Source organism: Lithobates pipiens, unplaced genomic scaffold (assembly GCF_037356315.1).
Source record: "Lithobates pipiens isolate NorthernLeopardFrog02 unplaced genomic scaffold, aLitPip1_a1.2 Scaffold_8, whole genome shotgun sequence".
Lineage (NCBI taxonomy): Eukaryota > Metazoa > Chordata > Amphibia > Anura > Ranidae > Lithobates > Lithobates pipiens.
This window is the reverse complement of record NW_027507903.1, coordinates 314091574-314108885: the sequence shown is the minus strand read 5'-3', so window position 1 is coordinate 314108885 and position 17312 is coordinate 314091574. Positions and strand designations below refer to the sequence as shown.

The 17312-nt window shown below is 41.6% G+C and overlaps 1 protein-coding gene across 1 annotated transcript in view; it reads right to left on the bottom strand.

The window, feature by feature from the left end:
- STK10 (serine/threonine kinase 10) overlaps positions 1-17312 on the bottom strand; it is a 224033-nt gene that overhangs the window by 104813 nt on the left and 101908 nt on the right. The window contains exons 3-4 of the mRNA XM_077472770.1: positions 14269-14317; positions 8032-8181 (exon numbers count right to left, since the gene is read on the bottom strand). Coding sequence (XP_077328896.1) covers positions 8032-8181; positions 14269-14317 — 199 coding nt within the window. The remainder of the gene's footprint in view (positions 1-8031; positions 8182-14268; positions 14318-17312) is intronic.

The following is a 17312-nucleotide window of genomic DNA, read 5'->3' as shown; positions in this document are numbered from 1 at the left end:
GCCCAGGGGCCTATGATGCTATTAAGACAGCCCTGCAAGGACCATAAACACACAGCCAGAGCTACAATGGAATGGTTTATATCAAAGCATATTCATGTGTTAGAATGGCAAACTCAAAGTCCAGACCTAAGACCTAAATCCAATTGAGAATCTGTGGCAAGACTTAAAAATTGCTGTTCACAGACGCTCTGCATCCAATCTGACAGAGCTATTTTGCAAAGAAGAATGGGCAAAAACTTCTCTAGATGTGCAAAACTGGTAGAGACATACCCAAAAAGACTTGCAGCTGTAATTGCAGAGAAAGGTGGTTCTACAAAGTATTGACACAGGGGGCTTAATACAAATGCACGTCACACTTTTCAGAAATGTATTTGTAAAAAATTTGGAAAACCATTTATCATTTTCTTTCCACTTCACAATTATGTGCCACTGGTCTATCGCATACAATCCCAATAAAATACATTCATGTTTTTGGGTGCAACATGACAAAATGTGGAAAATTTCAAGGGGTATGAATATTTTCTCGTACTGTATGCCTACACTTTGCATGAAGCAACAACACAGACACATTTGGACAGCAGCATTTTCAGTCTGGGGGGAGGAGAGCATTAGATACACTTACACATTGAAGTTAAACTCCAGATAACACTTTTTATGCAGTTAAATCAGTATTTTTTTTTCCTTTTGGGGATAAAGGTTTTACAGAAAAACAAATCAAGGCTGATCATTGTAAGCACCTCTGTCAGTAGTAAATAGTTTGCATCAACCATCTAACTGCTACATCTGCTACACCTTGTTCTGTTGAAAAACAGGCTTACTGGCCAGTAGGGCGTTGCTAGGTCTACAAAAGATCTGAGGCTAGCAGTATATTATATCTTTTCATGATTATATCTTTTCATGTAACACTGAAGAAATGCCACTTTGCTACAATGTAAAGTAGTGAATGTACAGCTTGTATAGCCGTGTAAATTTGCTGTCCCCTCAAAATAACTCAACACACATCCATTAATGTCTAAACCATTGGCAACAAAAGTGCGTAAGATGGCCTAGTCTATAAGAAGATTTCAAAGACCCTGAAACTGAGCTGCAGCACGGCGGCCAAGAAAATACAGTGGTTAACAGGACAGGTTCTACTCAGAGCAGGTCTCGCCATGGTCAACCAAAGAGGTTGAGTGCACGTGCTCAGCGCCATATCCAGAGGTTGTCTTTGGGAAATAGACGTATGAAGTGGTGGGAGGTCAGCCTGTCTGTGCTCAGACCATACGCCGCACACTGCATCAAATTGGTCTGCATGGCTATCATGCCAGAAGGAAGTCTCTTCTAAAGATAATGCACAAGAAAGCCTGCAAACAGTTTGTTTAAGACAAGCAGACTAAGGATATTGATTACTGGAACCATGTCCTGTGGTCTGATGAGACCAAGATAAACTTACATGGTTCAGATGGTGTCAAGCATGTGTGGCGGCAACAAGGTGAGGAGTACAAAGACAAGTTTGTCTTCCCTACAGTCAAGCATGGTGGTGGGAGTGTCATGGTCTGGGGCTGCATGAGTGCTGCCAGCACTGGGGAGCTACAGTTATTGAGGGAACCATGAATTCCAACATGTACTGTGACATACTGATGCAAAGCATGATCTCCTCCCTTCAGAGACTGGGGCGCAGGGCAGTATTCCAACATGATTACGTCCCTAAACGCACCTCCAGCTGAGGGTAAAGGTGATGGACTGGCCAAGCATGTCTTCAGACCTAAACCCTATTGAGCAGCTGTGGGGCATCCTGAAACCGAAGGAGGAGGAGCGCAAGGTCTCAAAAATCCACCAGCTCCGTGATGTCATCACGGAGGAGTGGAAGAGGACTCCAGTGGCCACCTGTGAAGCTCTGTTGAACTCCATGCCCAAGAGGGTTAAGACAGTGCTGGAAAATAATGGTTGTCACACAAAATATTGACCCAATTTGGACATTTTCACTTAGGGGCGTACTCACTAGCAGCATCATTTTTTTTCAGTGCTGTCACATGAAAAGATATAATAAAATATTTCCAAAAATGTGAGGGGAGTACTCACTTTTGTGAGATACTGTATATATATTATCATTACATCAGGGTCCCCAGAGAGCCCCTTCCTTAAATCAGGGTTCTCAGAGAGCCCCTGCCATACAGTGGGGGCCCCAGAAAGTCCCCCCTTACATCAGGGTCCCCAGAGAGTCCTCGCCCTCTTACATCAGGGTCCCCAGAGAGCCTCCCTTACATTAGGATCCCCAGAGAGCTTCCACCTTACTTCAGGGTCCCCAGAGAGTCCCCCCCTTACATCAGGGTTCCCAGAGAGCCCCTTCCATAAATCAGGGTCCTCAGAGAGCCCCCCCATTATATCAGGGTCCTCAGAGAGCCCCCCCCCATTATATCAGGGTCCTCAGAAAGCCCTTACTTACATCAGGATCCTCAGAGAGCCCCCCCCCCCCACTTACATCAGGGTCCCCAGAGAGAGGACAGGCAGCAGTGAGATGATGTAATCTCTTGCATGCTGCCGCCCGCTCTCCGGTTCTCCCGTGTCTGTGTCCAGCCGGCTGGCTCTCTCATGCCGCCACCCACTCTCCTGTCCTCCCGTGTGTCCCGCCGGCTGGCTCTCTCATGCTGATACCCGCTCTCCGCTCCCCTGTGCTGCCCGTCAGCTCTGTCACGCAGCCAGGTGGTTGGGGACCCCTGCAGAAACTCGGGGCTATGGGCCCCAGATTCATGCTATAGCCCCAGAAGCCACCCCCTAGTGACGCCACTGCTGGCCAGATTACCAAGTGAAAATAAAAAGAAAGCCTAAAAAAAGAACACTAATGCAACCATCACATCTAAGAATTGATAAGTGGCAACAAAGTAATGGTCTGATTTTTGGTTTGATAACCGTATTAAGCTTCTCAGGTCAAACAGGGCAACTATTTTTCTATTCAATTAGCCTACAAATTAATGGACTAAGCTTTAAAAATAATCATATGTTGGTGGGACAAACCATTTGTACATAAATGGCAGTATTAAAAATCTATTTAAGTAAATATATTGCACAATTATTTATATTTTTATGAGCAATGAGCATAATAAAAGGCTAATTTCTGGAAATAAAGGGGAAACGCTAATGGTCTTGGATAAAGCGTATGCAGCAGCAGATTGGGCTTTAGGCCTCTTTTTACTTTAGGCACCAGAATACACTAAAATCATGTTTTGGGTACAAAGCATGTCAAAGCTTTTTACAAAGGAAATAAAGCCTTTTTCATTTTGTGTTTTCATAAGCTTACCAAAATAAAAAAAGAGAAAAGAAAAAAAGAAAAAAAAAAAAAGCAAAGAAAGAAAGAAAAATAAAAGAAAGACGAATGAGTTTATTGGAGCAGATTAGAATTAAAGGAACAGCTAATAAAAAGATTAAAAGTATATCAAAAGGCAACATATTTTATTCTGAATAAAGTAGGCCTAATATTCAAGCTTCCCATTTTTTTTTTTTGCCATTGGTAGCTTATTAGCGACATTTCCCTTCACTTCCTGTCCCATAGACTCCGCGGTAAATGAGCAATATGAGGGATAGGTCCTCTTATAGTAGCCGTCACAGCAATAAGTCTGGTAAACAGGACATGTAGGCCCTTTGCATGCAGACAGACCAATTAGGCCTGCCTGACAGCAGTTTTTTAGGGGGACCTGATTGGACCATCCATTGCTCTCTATGGAGCGCCAGACGTCAACGCTAAAAATAGACGAATGGAGATCCTTTGCTTGTCCACTCTGCAACTAAAAGATCAGGATGTCCACCTGGGAGAATTTTGAAAAGGTGTGAACAGAGGACCAGGTGGCAGCCTTACAAAGCTAGACAATAGAGGCCTGGTGCCAGAATGCCCAGGAAACATCCACCAATCTGGTGAGTGAGCACATACAAGTAAAGGATGAGATTTAACCTTTAGAGTTTAAGCTCTGGTGATAAGTTGTCTTATGCATTTCAGGATGGTGTATTTAAAAGCATGATGCCTCTTGCAAGGGTAAGACAAATAGGGAGATCCTGATAGAAGCTGTTGCTTTGAGTTAGATCCATCAGAGTCTATGTCCAGGCAGTAAAGAGCAACTTCAACTTCCTTTGGGTGCTTTGGAGCAGTGCACAAATATAGCAGGACTAGGTATTTATTGAGGTGGAAGATTAAAACCACTTTAGGAAGAAAAAATGGTTTTGGGCATAAGGCTAACTTGTCCTTATGAAGAATGAGTAATATGCCAAGGTATGACGGTTCTTTTTTGGAAGTGGCTTTTTTTGCTTTTAGCAAAGTAGAAATGACAGACTCAGAGACTCCTCTGTCTTTTAGGACCCGGGCTTCAACAGCCATGCTTAAAGCTTAAAGACAGTGACTGAAAGCAGGATGGATTAGAGGGCCTTAAAACAACAGGTGCTGGCTGTTGGAAAGAAGTCAGGAGTTATCTTCATGTAGTCAAGAGTATATCTGTGTATCGGGTTTTTCTGGGACAGTATGGTGCAATGAGAAAATTGATAGTTTCTACTCTTACTATATTTTGAAGAACAGAGAGTAGAATTCACACTGGAGAGAAGGCATAGAGTAGTTTGAACTAAGACCAAAAAATTATTAAAGGCATGAGATGCCAGTGCTAGTGGATGCTTGGTCCTGTCCAAAAATAGAGGTAACTTGTTGAATCTAGAGGCCAGGATATCCACCTCTCAGAGCCCCCATCTCTGACATGTCGTATTGGGTTGAAGATGTTAGGGTGAAGAGCTCCGTTCTCCTCGGTCCTTGCCTGGGATGTGGACAGGAGAGATTGCTAGACAATTTTTCTCTGTTTGAGAGATGATCTGGGTTTCTTTCCTTAAGGTTGTATGACTCCTTGTTGGTGGTTGATGCAAGCCACAGCCATGACATTGTCTGGTTGTATCCGGATTGGTTGTCTTTGCAAATAGGGGGTTCCAGTGTTGCAGAGCTATCCTTATTGCTCTGAGCTCCAGGATGGGGCGCTTGGCTTCTTCCACTGAAATGGTGGTTCCACATGTTCTTGAGGGTCCAAAGCCTCAAATACCGATATCTGTTATTTCCCATTGATATGGAAGGAACGATTTTACAATTATTAAAGGTGGGTTGAAGATCCACCAAGCTAGGGATTTCCTTGCTTGGCTGGACAAAAGCATGGGTAGGTTGACAGAAAGATCCCGATTGTTCCATGCAATCAAGATCTTTTGTTGGAAAGATCTCAAATGAAATTAGGCAGATAAAACAGCTACCATGATATCCAGAACTCTAATGGAGACCTGCAAAAGAACCTAATCAAAGAGATACCCTCCTTCAAAAGGGAATACATGTACATATGGAGTCTTAAGCAAACCAGGCTTTGAGACACATAATTCTTTGCGTAGATAGACATTCCGGAAGTTTGGGTCATTACTTGTTCTAGAGCATCCAAACAAAAGAGCAGGGCAGAATGTCATTTTTTTTTTTTATCACCATTGTGATATTACAACCCCCTCACTTTACTATAGCACCTCCAAAAATATGGAAAAAAAAAGAGCCAAGCGCTCCCAATAGTGTAAATTCAATAATAGGATTTTATTAAGAAACAAGGTTAAAACCACACACTTATTAAAAACAATTCATGCTATGTATTCTCCAGGATCCAATTGGTTTACTTCCGCATGAACTAATTTTGTCAGAACGTCATTGGGGGCTCAGAGACAAGCATTTTAGAACAGCTATGCACAATACGACCAGTCAGAATATAGGGATTATATCTCTCTGGTAAGCCTTTATGTGTGGCCTTTCGGTGAAGTAAACTTTTTATGGAAGAACACTTTGGAACAGTTTTCCTTGTCTTTTGACACTGAAGAATTGGTTGTGATCACTTCACAGACTGTTTTTATTGCAAGTCTCACACATTGTTTGCACACTTAGGCTCCATTCACACCCAAGCATAGCAATTCACTGGTGTTTTTAGAGCTTTTTACAAGTTTTTTTTATTTTTATTTTTTTTAAGCGTTTTAGAAGCATTTTACAAGCATTTTACAGCTTCAGGCATTTTTGTTTCCCCAATGGAAAGCACTAGGAGGAGAGGGAGGGGAAAATAGGAGTGGTGAGCTGCTGTTTGAGCAGAATACAAGTGACAAAACACTTGTAAAACTCTCAAGTCAGGAGTTTCTATTGAAGTCTATGGGGCCAAAAACACTTGTAATCTGTCAAAAAGAAGCTCATGTACTTTTCTGAGCGATAGGTGTTTTGCTGCAGGTGACAGAAGTAATTGAACAGGGGCCATTGAAATTAACGGGATTTGGCTTGTTGAGTGTTTTAGAGTTACAGAAAAATCGCTCAGGTGTGTCCATTGTGACACAGAAGATTTGGTTGCAATCATTTCACGGACGATTTTGTTTTGCACATTTAATGTTTGGGCACTCAAGATAGATCAGAATATATATATTTTTCAAAGCACTGTACTTCAGCTTTGTGGCTTATCCGCTTTCCGACGATATACGTCGGCAGAAGGGCACGTACAGGAAAAAAAAAAAAAAAAAAAAAAATCACATACCTGTACGTTGCCCTTTAAGAGGAGGCGGTCACGGGTCATGCGAATGTGATTGCCGCGGGGACACTCGCGATCGCCTCTCGGAGAGGAAGAATGGGGAGATGTCGATGTAAACAGCATCTCCACGTTCTGCCTAGTAACAAGTGACACGGATCTCTGTTCCCTGTGAATGGAGTAGAGATCAGTGATCTGTAAAACATAGCCACACCCCCCACAGTTAGCAACACGCCCCTAGGATACACTTAACCCCATACACTGCCACATCGTGGTTAACCCCTTCACTGCCAGTGTCATTTACACAGGAATCAGTGCATTTGCATAGCACTGTTTGCCCCAAAAATGTGTCAAAAATGTCCAATGTGTCTGCCATAATGTCGTAGTCACGATAAAAAAAATAAAAAATAAAAAAAATAAAAATTACTGATCGCCACCATTTAAAAACAAAAAAGAACAATAATAAAAATGCCATAAAACTATCCCCTATTTTGTAAATGCTATAACTTTTGTGCAAACCAATCGCTTATTGAAATTTTTTTTACCAAAAATATGTAGAAGAAAACGTATCAGCCTAAACTGAGGAAAAAAAATAATGTTTTTTTATATATTTTTGGGGGATATTTATTATAGCAAAAAGTAAAAAACATTTTTCAAAATTGTCGCTCTTTTTTTGTTTATATCGCAAAAAATAAATACCGCAGGGTGATCAAATACCACCAATACGACCACGCAATTGTCAGTTAAATCGACACCGTGCTAATTCGCAAAAAGTGCTCTGGTCAGAAAGGGGGTAAATATTTCTCCAGGGCTGAAGTGGTTATGTCACCAGGGACAGGACTATTAGAACAAAAAGCATCATCATCTCTTTTCAATAAACTAGAAAAGTAGTACCAGTAAACAGTAAGAAAACACAGAAAATAGTGTTATTACCCTGGTTGGCAAGGGAAAGTCCTTTGGAAGGGTTACCAGTAAGCCTTGGTTCACACTATGCGCAGCCGCACGGCACAGGGGTCCGATGCGTAGCTACCCCGGAGATGTGTGAACTGGCTCCATTGAGGAGTCGGTCACATGCCCCTTTCATGCGAATTGGATGTGGGGAAACCCGCATCCAATTTGCAATAGTGTGAACCCAGTCAAAATGTGTATTTATAATGCGTTTATCTGTTTGAATTTAATTCCATTTTAAATTGATCCCATTCTTATGCATCTCAAATACTGCAATTCCTGCACCTCTCATCTCTAGGTAAAAAAAAAAGTTTTCAGAATTTTTTTTTAATGCATCTTGATTTTGAATGCTCACTAAATAAACCATTATACTACACAATTATCTCTTCGTCCTTATAAACTGAAAAACATACATACATCATCCAATGGGTTCCTCAGTACAATATAACCAACCAACCTACACAGACATACACTGAACATTTTATGGTCTGTATAGCGCACGCAGTTTAAACTATGTTAAGGTATTCTTAAAGATAATGAAAGCTGTTCTTACCTAGTTTGATATCCCCATCTTGTGTTAGCAGCACATTTCCTGCTTTCAAGTCTCGATGGATGATCTTCATGCTGTGGAGGTAGGATAATGCTTCCAACATCTGCTTACAGATGGCTTGGATTTGAGGTTCTGTCAATCCACGATCCAGCTCTGTCAGAAGTAAAAAGCAAAAAAATTGCAAACTTAGGCAGACATGGTAGATAACAAGTACGGCAGATCTAAAACTATATTTAAAAAAATTCCAATGGAACAATTAAATTCTTCAAGCTGATCTAAACCCGCTCCTATTTTACAGTCAAGAAAGCCGTCATCTTAGCCCAGGAGTAAGCAACCTTAAAGAGGTGGAGATCTACCTGAACAACATGGGAGCAGTCAGAGATCACTAGGCACAGTGTCGCCTCCTCATACCCGATTTAAACCTCTAATTGCCAAACTACAGTGTCGCAATTGCGTGCATTGCATGGCAACTGTGGGTTTAAATCAGATGGTGGGAATGCAACAGAACCCCTCCTCACCACCACACCAACACACTCGGACAGATTTTCAATGGAGTAGCAGTGCCTGCTGCACTTGTGAATAAGTCCTTATTTGCATTTGGCAGCCGCAACCTTAGCTACTTCCAGACCGCCCACCACACATACACTGCGGCAGGGCTACCCGGCTGCGTGAACAGACCTACCCTTGCGGTGGTCCGTGCATTAGATTCAGTGGGTGCAAGTGCGCACCGCGAGAGCTTGCCACGGGTCCGGTGGACTCTATGTCCGCTGGCCAGACGCGGTTGTGGGAAAGAGGCAGAATGGGCATCTGCTTATGTAATAAGGCAGATCCCCATTTTGACGGGAGGAGAGAGAGATCAGCTGAGATCAGGAACAGCGATCTCTCTCTACTACCAGTCAGTCCATCCCCCTGACAGTTAGAAAGCACCTCCCTAGTGAACACTTAACTCTTTGATCACCACTAGTGTGAACCCCTTCCCTGCCAATGCCATTTGTACAGTGATCAGTGCATTTTTATAGCACTGATCACTGTATTGGTGTCACTGGTCATCAAAAAGTGTCACCTGGGGTCAGATTTGTCCGATGCAATCCCACTAAGAAACGTTAATTCTCGTCATAACTATTAAAAACAATAAAAATAAATAAAAGTCCCTAAATCTTGTAGACGCTTTAACTTTTGCACAAATCAATATACGCCAATTACCAAAAACATGTAGCAGAATACATATTGGCCTAAACTGATGAATATTTTTTTAGGATATGCATTATAGCAGAAAGTAAAAAATATTGTTTTTTTCCCAAACTGAGTTTTTTTTGTTTATAGCGCAAAAAATAAAAACCACAGGAGGTGATCAAATACCACCAAAACAAAGCTCTATTTGTGGGGGAAAAAAGGACATCAATTTTGTTTGGGTACAGATTTGCACGAACCCGCAATTGTCAGTTAAAGCAACAATGCTGTAACAAAAAAATGGCTTGCTCATTAAGGGGGTAAATCCTTCCGGGGCTGAAGTGGTTAAGGCTCATTTACTTGTACACTTGGGGGGGGGGGGGGGGGGTGATAAAACCCTGCAGTTGAGTCACTGTTTTGACACCCCCAATCCCACCCCCTTTAGCTGCCGAGGCAGCAGCCAAAGGTGTACACATGCCACATCAGAAATTAAACCCCCTATTGGTTTTGGTGGGTGTTACCGCCTGCCAATTGCGACCCATTCAAGAAAATGGGGCCATTCTGCAAGCTCCCCACAACTGCATGCTTCTACAGGGCACAAGGGGTTAAAGCAGATAGTGAGAAAGCAACACAATGCTGCCTGCTTTAACCCCTTGTTTGTTGTACTGCATAAGGTTTCAGGGCACTTGCAAAGCAGACTCATTCACTTGAATGGGTCATACTTGGCAGGTACTACACCCACCAACCATGACAGGGTGTATAACTCCTGCTGCGGGTGAGACCTGTGTACAACCCTGGCCACCCCTAAAGGGGTGTGGCTGGAGTGCGGCGGTAATAAAAACACATCTTGCCTATGGATTTTTCTACCCACCAAACTGCAAATGTAAGTTAACCCTTACTGTTCTTAGACCTCAGATGAGGTGGCTTTCACACTGATGTGCTGTGGTTTACCTTCACTGTGTCTGCGGCTTTCCTTGGTTAGCTGAGCTTTTGCCATAGACTTCCATTATACCCTACAGATGTGGTGCGCTTTCAGAAAGTGCACAAAACCCACAGGATAGAATAGAGAGATTTTTTTTTTTTTTTTTTGTGAGAAACATGAGTGGCCATCAAATGGAAAAATCCATATACTGTGTAGAAAAAGTCCAACTCAACAAATGAAGAGAGATAAATAAAATGCCCCAAAATCATATAAGCAACGAATCCTCTAGGAAAAGACAAACTCTCCTTTAAAGAGGAAGTAAACCCTAATGGGTTTACTTCCTCTTTTTTTCCCTGCAAAGGTAAAGCATAATGGACTACTATGCATCGCATAGTAGCTCATTATGTGTCACTTACCTGACACAGGAGCCAGCGAAGTCGCCGCTGATCCATGTAGTCCGCCGCATCCATCTTGCTGGTGGCGTCTCGCAGCTCCGACCAATGACAGCGGCGAAGCCGCGATGACGTCACTCCCGCGCATGCGCACGGGAGTCGCGTCTCGCAGCTCCACCGCTGCCATTCGGCGAAGCCGCGATGACGTCACTCCCGCGCATGCGCACGGGAGTCGACAAATTAGGCAAATCCATTCTTGCCGCATTTAGTGCGCCTGCGCGCCGCTGTCTACGGCGCATGCGCCGTAGACAGCAGTGCCCATTTTCGGGCAAATATCTCCTAAACCATATAGGTTTAGGAGATATTGCTTGGACCTACAGGTAAGCCTTAATCTAGGCTTACCTGTAGGTCAAAGTGGTTTGAAGGGGTTTACTTCCTCTTTAACAGGAGAGGTAGCAGAACGAACTCCACCAAAGCACCACCCGTGTATATAATTCCACCTTACCCAATAACGAGACCACCTTTAATGGATTGTCGAGAACACTTTGTGCATAAACACTGCAGCAGGCGAGTGTGCAGCATGAGAACGTTCCGATGTTTGTTTGTCAGATTATTTGATTATGCTCATTTTAACCTATGGCTTTGTGAGTGTTTTTATTCCTTTTTACGTTAAACCGGTTTACTTACCCTACTACACAAGCCTTTTTTCATTTTCCTTAACCTTGTCGTTTGAAATTTTTGGGGGTTACATGGAAGGTCTTTTGGAGCTTCAGCGATTCCCCTGCTGCAGTGATTATACACAGAGCGTGTATTGACAATCCGTTATGGGTGGTCTGGTTATTCGGTAAAAGTGGAGTTACATACACGAACGTGCTTTGGTGAAAGTCCGTTACCTCTCCTGTAGGGGAGTTCATCTTTTCCTATAGGATTCATTGCTTATATGATTTTGGGACATTTTCTTTATATATCTCTACACATTTGTTGAGGTGAACTTTTCTATACAGTATATGGATTTTTCCATTGGATTGTAACTCAAATTTCTCACAAAAAAAAAAATATATATATTTTAGAAATATTTGTGTATGTACGTATTTGCTAATGATTGTTTTTTCGCGAGCGCTGCACCTATTTTAAGTTTAGCGCATTTTGGGTTAGTATCAAGACCTTTAGTGCTGGCTGCTATTTTTATCACATGTATACCTTTTATTTACATTGTTACATAACTAGATCATTATGCCCAGTGTGTTTCACACTGACCTGAAGATCTCTTCTTTCCTGCTGCTGGCACCACTCTGGAGACCGCTATCTGGTATAAGAGGTGGAGCGCAGTTGGTATCACTTCACATGGGACAGGAGAAAGCACTACAGAGGGGGCATGGGCTCTTGCTTTGTACTACAGATCCAACTTTACAAGTAGTCCCTCTGCATTACACTTTGATGCTCTGGGTTGGTGGGTCAATAATTTCAGGTGCTATACCTGTGAGCTTTAGGCTGCTTTCACACTTAGGCATTTTACAGGTACTATAATGCTAAAAATAGCGCCTGTAAAGAGCATCTCCTCCCAAGCCATTGTGAAAGCCTGAGTGCTTTCACACTGGAGCGGTGCACTGGCAGGACGCCAAAAAAAGTCCTGCAAGTCGCATCTTTGAGGTGCTGTGCTACAGCGCCCCTGCCCATTAAAATGAATGGGCAGCGGCGCCAAAGTACCGGCAAAGCGCCGCTGCAGCAGCGCTTTGTGGGTGCATTTAACCCTTTTTCGGTCATTAGCGGGGGTTAAAAGCTCCCCGCTATCAGGCACAAAAACAACGGTAAAGCGCCACTAAAAATAGCAGCGATTTACCGCCGATGACCCCAACGTCCCGGTGTGAAAGTAGTCTTAGTTTTTAAGTAGTCAATCCCAAGAAGGTCACTAGAACAAAGAGTTATTAGTTAGTAACAAAGTTTATAATTAGGATTACATAAATTCACACAATCATCATTTATAGGTGGGTTTAACTTGCAAGATATGCAATTTTATAATAAAGCATTTTTACCAAGGCATTTAGACTTGAATGCATAATATTTACACATTATGTAGATCAGAGATTTTCACTAACAGGCAATTTGCTAGTTGCATAGGATTTTAAAGTCTCCTTTCCCCATAAATGAAAGCCAATTAGATTACTTATTTTCCAATCAGCAAGTGTGGCATATTTTATACGGCTCTACCTCTCATTCGTCATTCATTTTCATGTCTTCTGCCCCATACACGCTATCAGATTTTCTGCTGATTTTTGTCTTTAGATTTACCACAACCATGTAGTGCAAGGGTCTGCCTGATTGCATACAAATTGAGACTCCTAAGGTTTGACCTCATATTATATGGTTTTGGTAAATCTGAAGGGAAAAAAAAACAGCAGAAAATCAGATAGTGAGTATGGAGCTTTACTGGTCTAAATGATTTAAAGGTATTTCCAGCTAGCCTTCTGATGAATGTCTTGTACTGTACTGTGTGTACTAAGGAGCACTTGGTACAAAAGTTCATATCACTTGTAAGTCTTTCTCAAACATTTAAAAGCATCAACTACAGCCAATGTGTTTCGGGGGAAAGAGCCTGCTGATTTTTTTCAGCGAGGAATCATTTACAGTTTAAAAGGAAAAAAAAAAAAGAAAAAATGTTGTAGCTGTGGATTCAGTATGGAATGGTTAGATCCCTTTACAGGTTTTTCTTGAGGTGGACCTGCTGGTACCTGGACTGAAAAAGATGTTAAAGTGGTTGTAAACCCTTACAGACCACTTTGTCTTACATGTCCAAGGTCCAAGAAATATCTCCTAAACCTACACGGTTTAGGAGATATTTGCAAAAAGACAGGCACCGCTGTCTATGGCGCACACACCGTAGACAGTGGCGTGCAGGCACACTGAGCATGCCGCTAACGGCAATATGCCGTTAGTGGCAGCTCCCATGTGCGGGAGTGATGTCATCGCAGCTCCAGCCAATCACAGCGCCGGAGCCACGATACCCAGATAGAATATGGATGCTCCGTGGAACAGGGGAAAGCGGTGACAACGCTGGATCCTGTGTCAGGCGAGTGACACAGGAGCAGCCTATTATGCTTTAACTTTGCAGGGAAACAAAGAAGAAGTAATTCAATTTCTATGGGACTGCTTTTTGAGTGTCATCCGTCTATGGCCACACAGGTACAGTAAACACAAAGAGGATTTTACCAAAGTATGTATGTAATGGGGTGGGTCACAGGCCAAGGGATAAAAGCAAGCTAGGAGAGAGCAAGGCAGGGGTCGAGGGTGGACACAAAATGGATAAGTGCACTCAAAATTGAGTCTGTTGTGTATAACCCACATACAATTTTAATGTTTTAATGACTATTGTATGATGGTGGTACCATTTGAATAGGTTTTATTTTTTTTTGTTCACTGTTATATGGCTAGTTATTTTTTTCCTTGAGAAGGTCAATCCAGGCCTGGTGGTGGTAGGAGACTGCCATTTCTCTCTCTTCTTTTTAAATGTTCATATCCTACCATGCTAATTCAATTTTAACTTGTATGAAAACGAAATGTTCTGACTTTACTAGCGGCATACTTTTTGGGCCAAGCCAGACATAGCCAGGAAACCAGTGTTTTCCCAAATGCAATGTTTTTCAGTATAGGTTTCTATTAAGATTTCCCTTTGACGTGCATTATCACTAGCTACACGGGCAACTGTGTCATTTTTAAACACAAAATAAAAATAAAAAAATAAAAATAAATAAAATGTACCTAGCATGATGGCGTCAACTGCTCCTCCTTGACAAAACTCAATCATGATCTGTAAAGCAACAACAAGATAAGTGGTGGGCAAACAATTTACGATACACAACTAAAATGACTATCTTATACAATATTGAGCAAGAATTCTTTTTCAAAATGAACAATCACACAAATGGTTGTATTAGCCGTTGAGTTTATTCTGCAGCCTTTCAGGGAAACCTGTCATGAGAGATTTATGGAAAGTCACCGCTGACCTCCTACTGAAAATGCTGGTTGACTGACCATCTTGGATTTCAATACTCTGAGTCACTGATCTGAAACTCAGTCAGAACTTTTGATCTGCTTGCTTGAGCTTGGGACTTTCCACAAAAGTCTCCTTGAAATGTCAGAACTTAAGCTCTTCTAAATAATCTCATTTTAAAAAAATCACAAAAATAAAATGTAAAAAAAGCAAAAAGTTAAAGTCGCTGCAAAACCTTTCAGTATTCCCAAATACCTCATGAATTGATTTACTAATGTAGTAAAGGCTGTTCCCTTGTTATGAATGTTCACTTTGTAAAACAAATATTAAAATCTGTTACACCTGGATTCAAAGTGGTATTAAATTCATAACTAAAAATTTGATATGTTGCAGCTTACCAATCATTGGCTGGGATGGCTGCATTAGTTTTATTTTTTAGGCTTTTTTTCCTTCAGTTTTCACCTAGTGATCTGGCCAGTAACAGACCTCCTGTATTAGAGTGCCCCCATTCTGGGTGAGGGAGCACAGGGGTACCTTTGGACAGCAGGCTTGTCAGTCTGGGGGGAAGGGGAGGGGGAGTGTTAAATGTACTAACAAATGTAGATGTATTAACACATTGAAGCTAAAGTTCAGCTCACAATGTAGTTACACAAGCCGTTACAGCAACATATTTTTCCCCCTTTTGGGATAAAGTTTTTACAGGAATAAATAAAAGCTGATCATGTAAGTACCCCAGTGAATAGTTAGAGAGGTTATTCTGTTGAAAAATAACAGACTTACTGCCTGGATCACCAGAAATTAAAAGAAAGCTTAAAGTACAGTACAGCTCACATACGGTTCAGTACACTGTCCAAACTTGTCAGACCTGCACAGCAGAAGGAAGTCATTCAAAGTGATTATAAAAAGGCAGAATTTTTTTAACCTTGCTATCTCCCGCCCCCTTCAAAGCTTCCTCGCATCTCGCCTTTTAAAAAAAAAAAAAAAAAACCTGACTCGGCGCTAGTACCTCGCCACAGTTTAGGCAGCTCCGCCTCCCTCTCTCACTTGCAGCAAGATCATTGGTCAGCATCTGTGCACCAGAGCACAGATGAAGATTCCAATGCAGTCTACCATGTGATGCCCCATCCCACACCTATGACCACACTGCACCTGCATGTCCCCACTGTGAGCGTAGGGTAGGCAGGGATCTGTGAGAACCACCAAGAGGAAAGCTGTCCTTGTAAACACAGAAGGCTTCTGTGATTACAAGTGACATCGGTGAGTGAAGGATGAGAGCTGGAGAAGTTCCAGCTGAAAAAAAAAAAATAACTGGGTGCGAGGGCCACATGAAATGGTCTGGAGGGCTACATTTGGCCTGCATGCCATATGTTTGACACATGTGATGTAGAAGGTTCCAAGCAGCAGATACTGTCATTTTTTGTCACCAAATAGGGCGAAAGAGTTAGACACATAGGTGTCATCTATCATGGCGCAGCAGAACCGCTAACCTTAGCAAAAGGTAAAATAACTATTCCCTTAAAGTGGTTGTAAATTCTCAAGGTTTTTCACCTTACTGCATTCTATGTAAGGATAGAATGCTGCTGTCAATCAAAAGCTGTGACACCGGAGCGGGAGGTGGGGAAGAGTCCTGCTGTCTGACACAGGTGCCCCCCAGGGAAAACTACTTTCCAGTGGGGGCACCTAATGAAGAGGAGGGAAGTGGAGCACTTGCAGGGGACCCCAGAAGAAGAGGATCAGAGTTACTCTGTGCAAAACAATTGCACAAAGCAGGTAAGTATAGATATTTTTATTTTTTTAACAACAAACATGATAGTTTACAAGCCCTTTAATGTAATGCATTTATGATATATCCCTTCAGTCTTTCATCCTGACACAATTACCTGTTTGCACAATTTCTATAGGGACATATGAGCTTTTATAGGGCAGGAAAATAAGTTGCTGGTTGATGTTTTTTGTAAAATTTTTAGAATTTGGACATGCTAATATTTATAAAAAGATTCTGTGAAACCCGAGAAAAAAATATTATATACAAAATTATTATTTTTTTTTTTCAAGAACAGAATTTCAGTAACTTGAAATAGGATAGCTTGAGCACCAACATCGCAGATTCTGTTAGCTTGAAAGCAAGTTTGTCTGCTCCCTAGTATTGGGATGGTGGGGTGCTCTAATTTACTCCCACAAACCAAAAAACATACTTGTAGATTACTGAAATTGGATTATAGCCTGACTGGCCCCAGTTTATATGCATGACTGTGGTTGGAACAGTAGACCATAAATTCCATTGAGAACAGAGAATAATGTGCATTGTGTATGTACAACATAAGCAGTAAATAATTTGTCAATATATAAAAGGGGTTAAATCAGAAAGAGTTATTAACATAATTCTATTGGGACATTTATTTTGTTGTCAGTAGATGCAAATATATTCAACTTGCAATAAGCTGCATTTATTTATTTATTTTTAGCATAAGGGATAGCAAAGTCTCGGTCTCCGCTTCCTTAAATTGGTGCACAGGATGTCTACATATTAATGTGAGGTGGATTTTATTATGACCAAATTTTGAACCACATGACCTAGTATAACTATAACTGCCTTATGGAATACAACTGCTTCCTCCAGATAACAGCTGGGCTCTTGTAAGGAAGTCATGTAATTTAACCAGTTTCCACAAGAAAATAAAGTCGCTAGATTTGACTTTTTTATTTTTTATTTTTTTTTTACCTCAAAAGAAAGCATGACAACTTCTGACTTCTCTAAACCGATAATAGAGTTTAGAGTAAAAATATAATAATAATAAATACTACACACAGC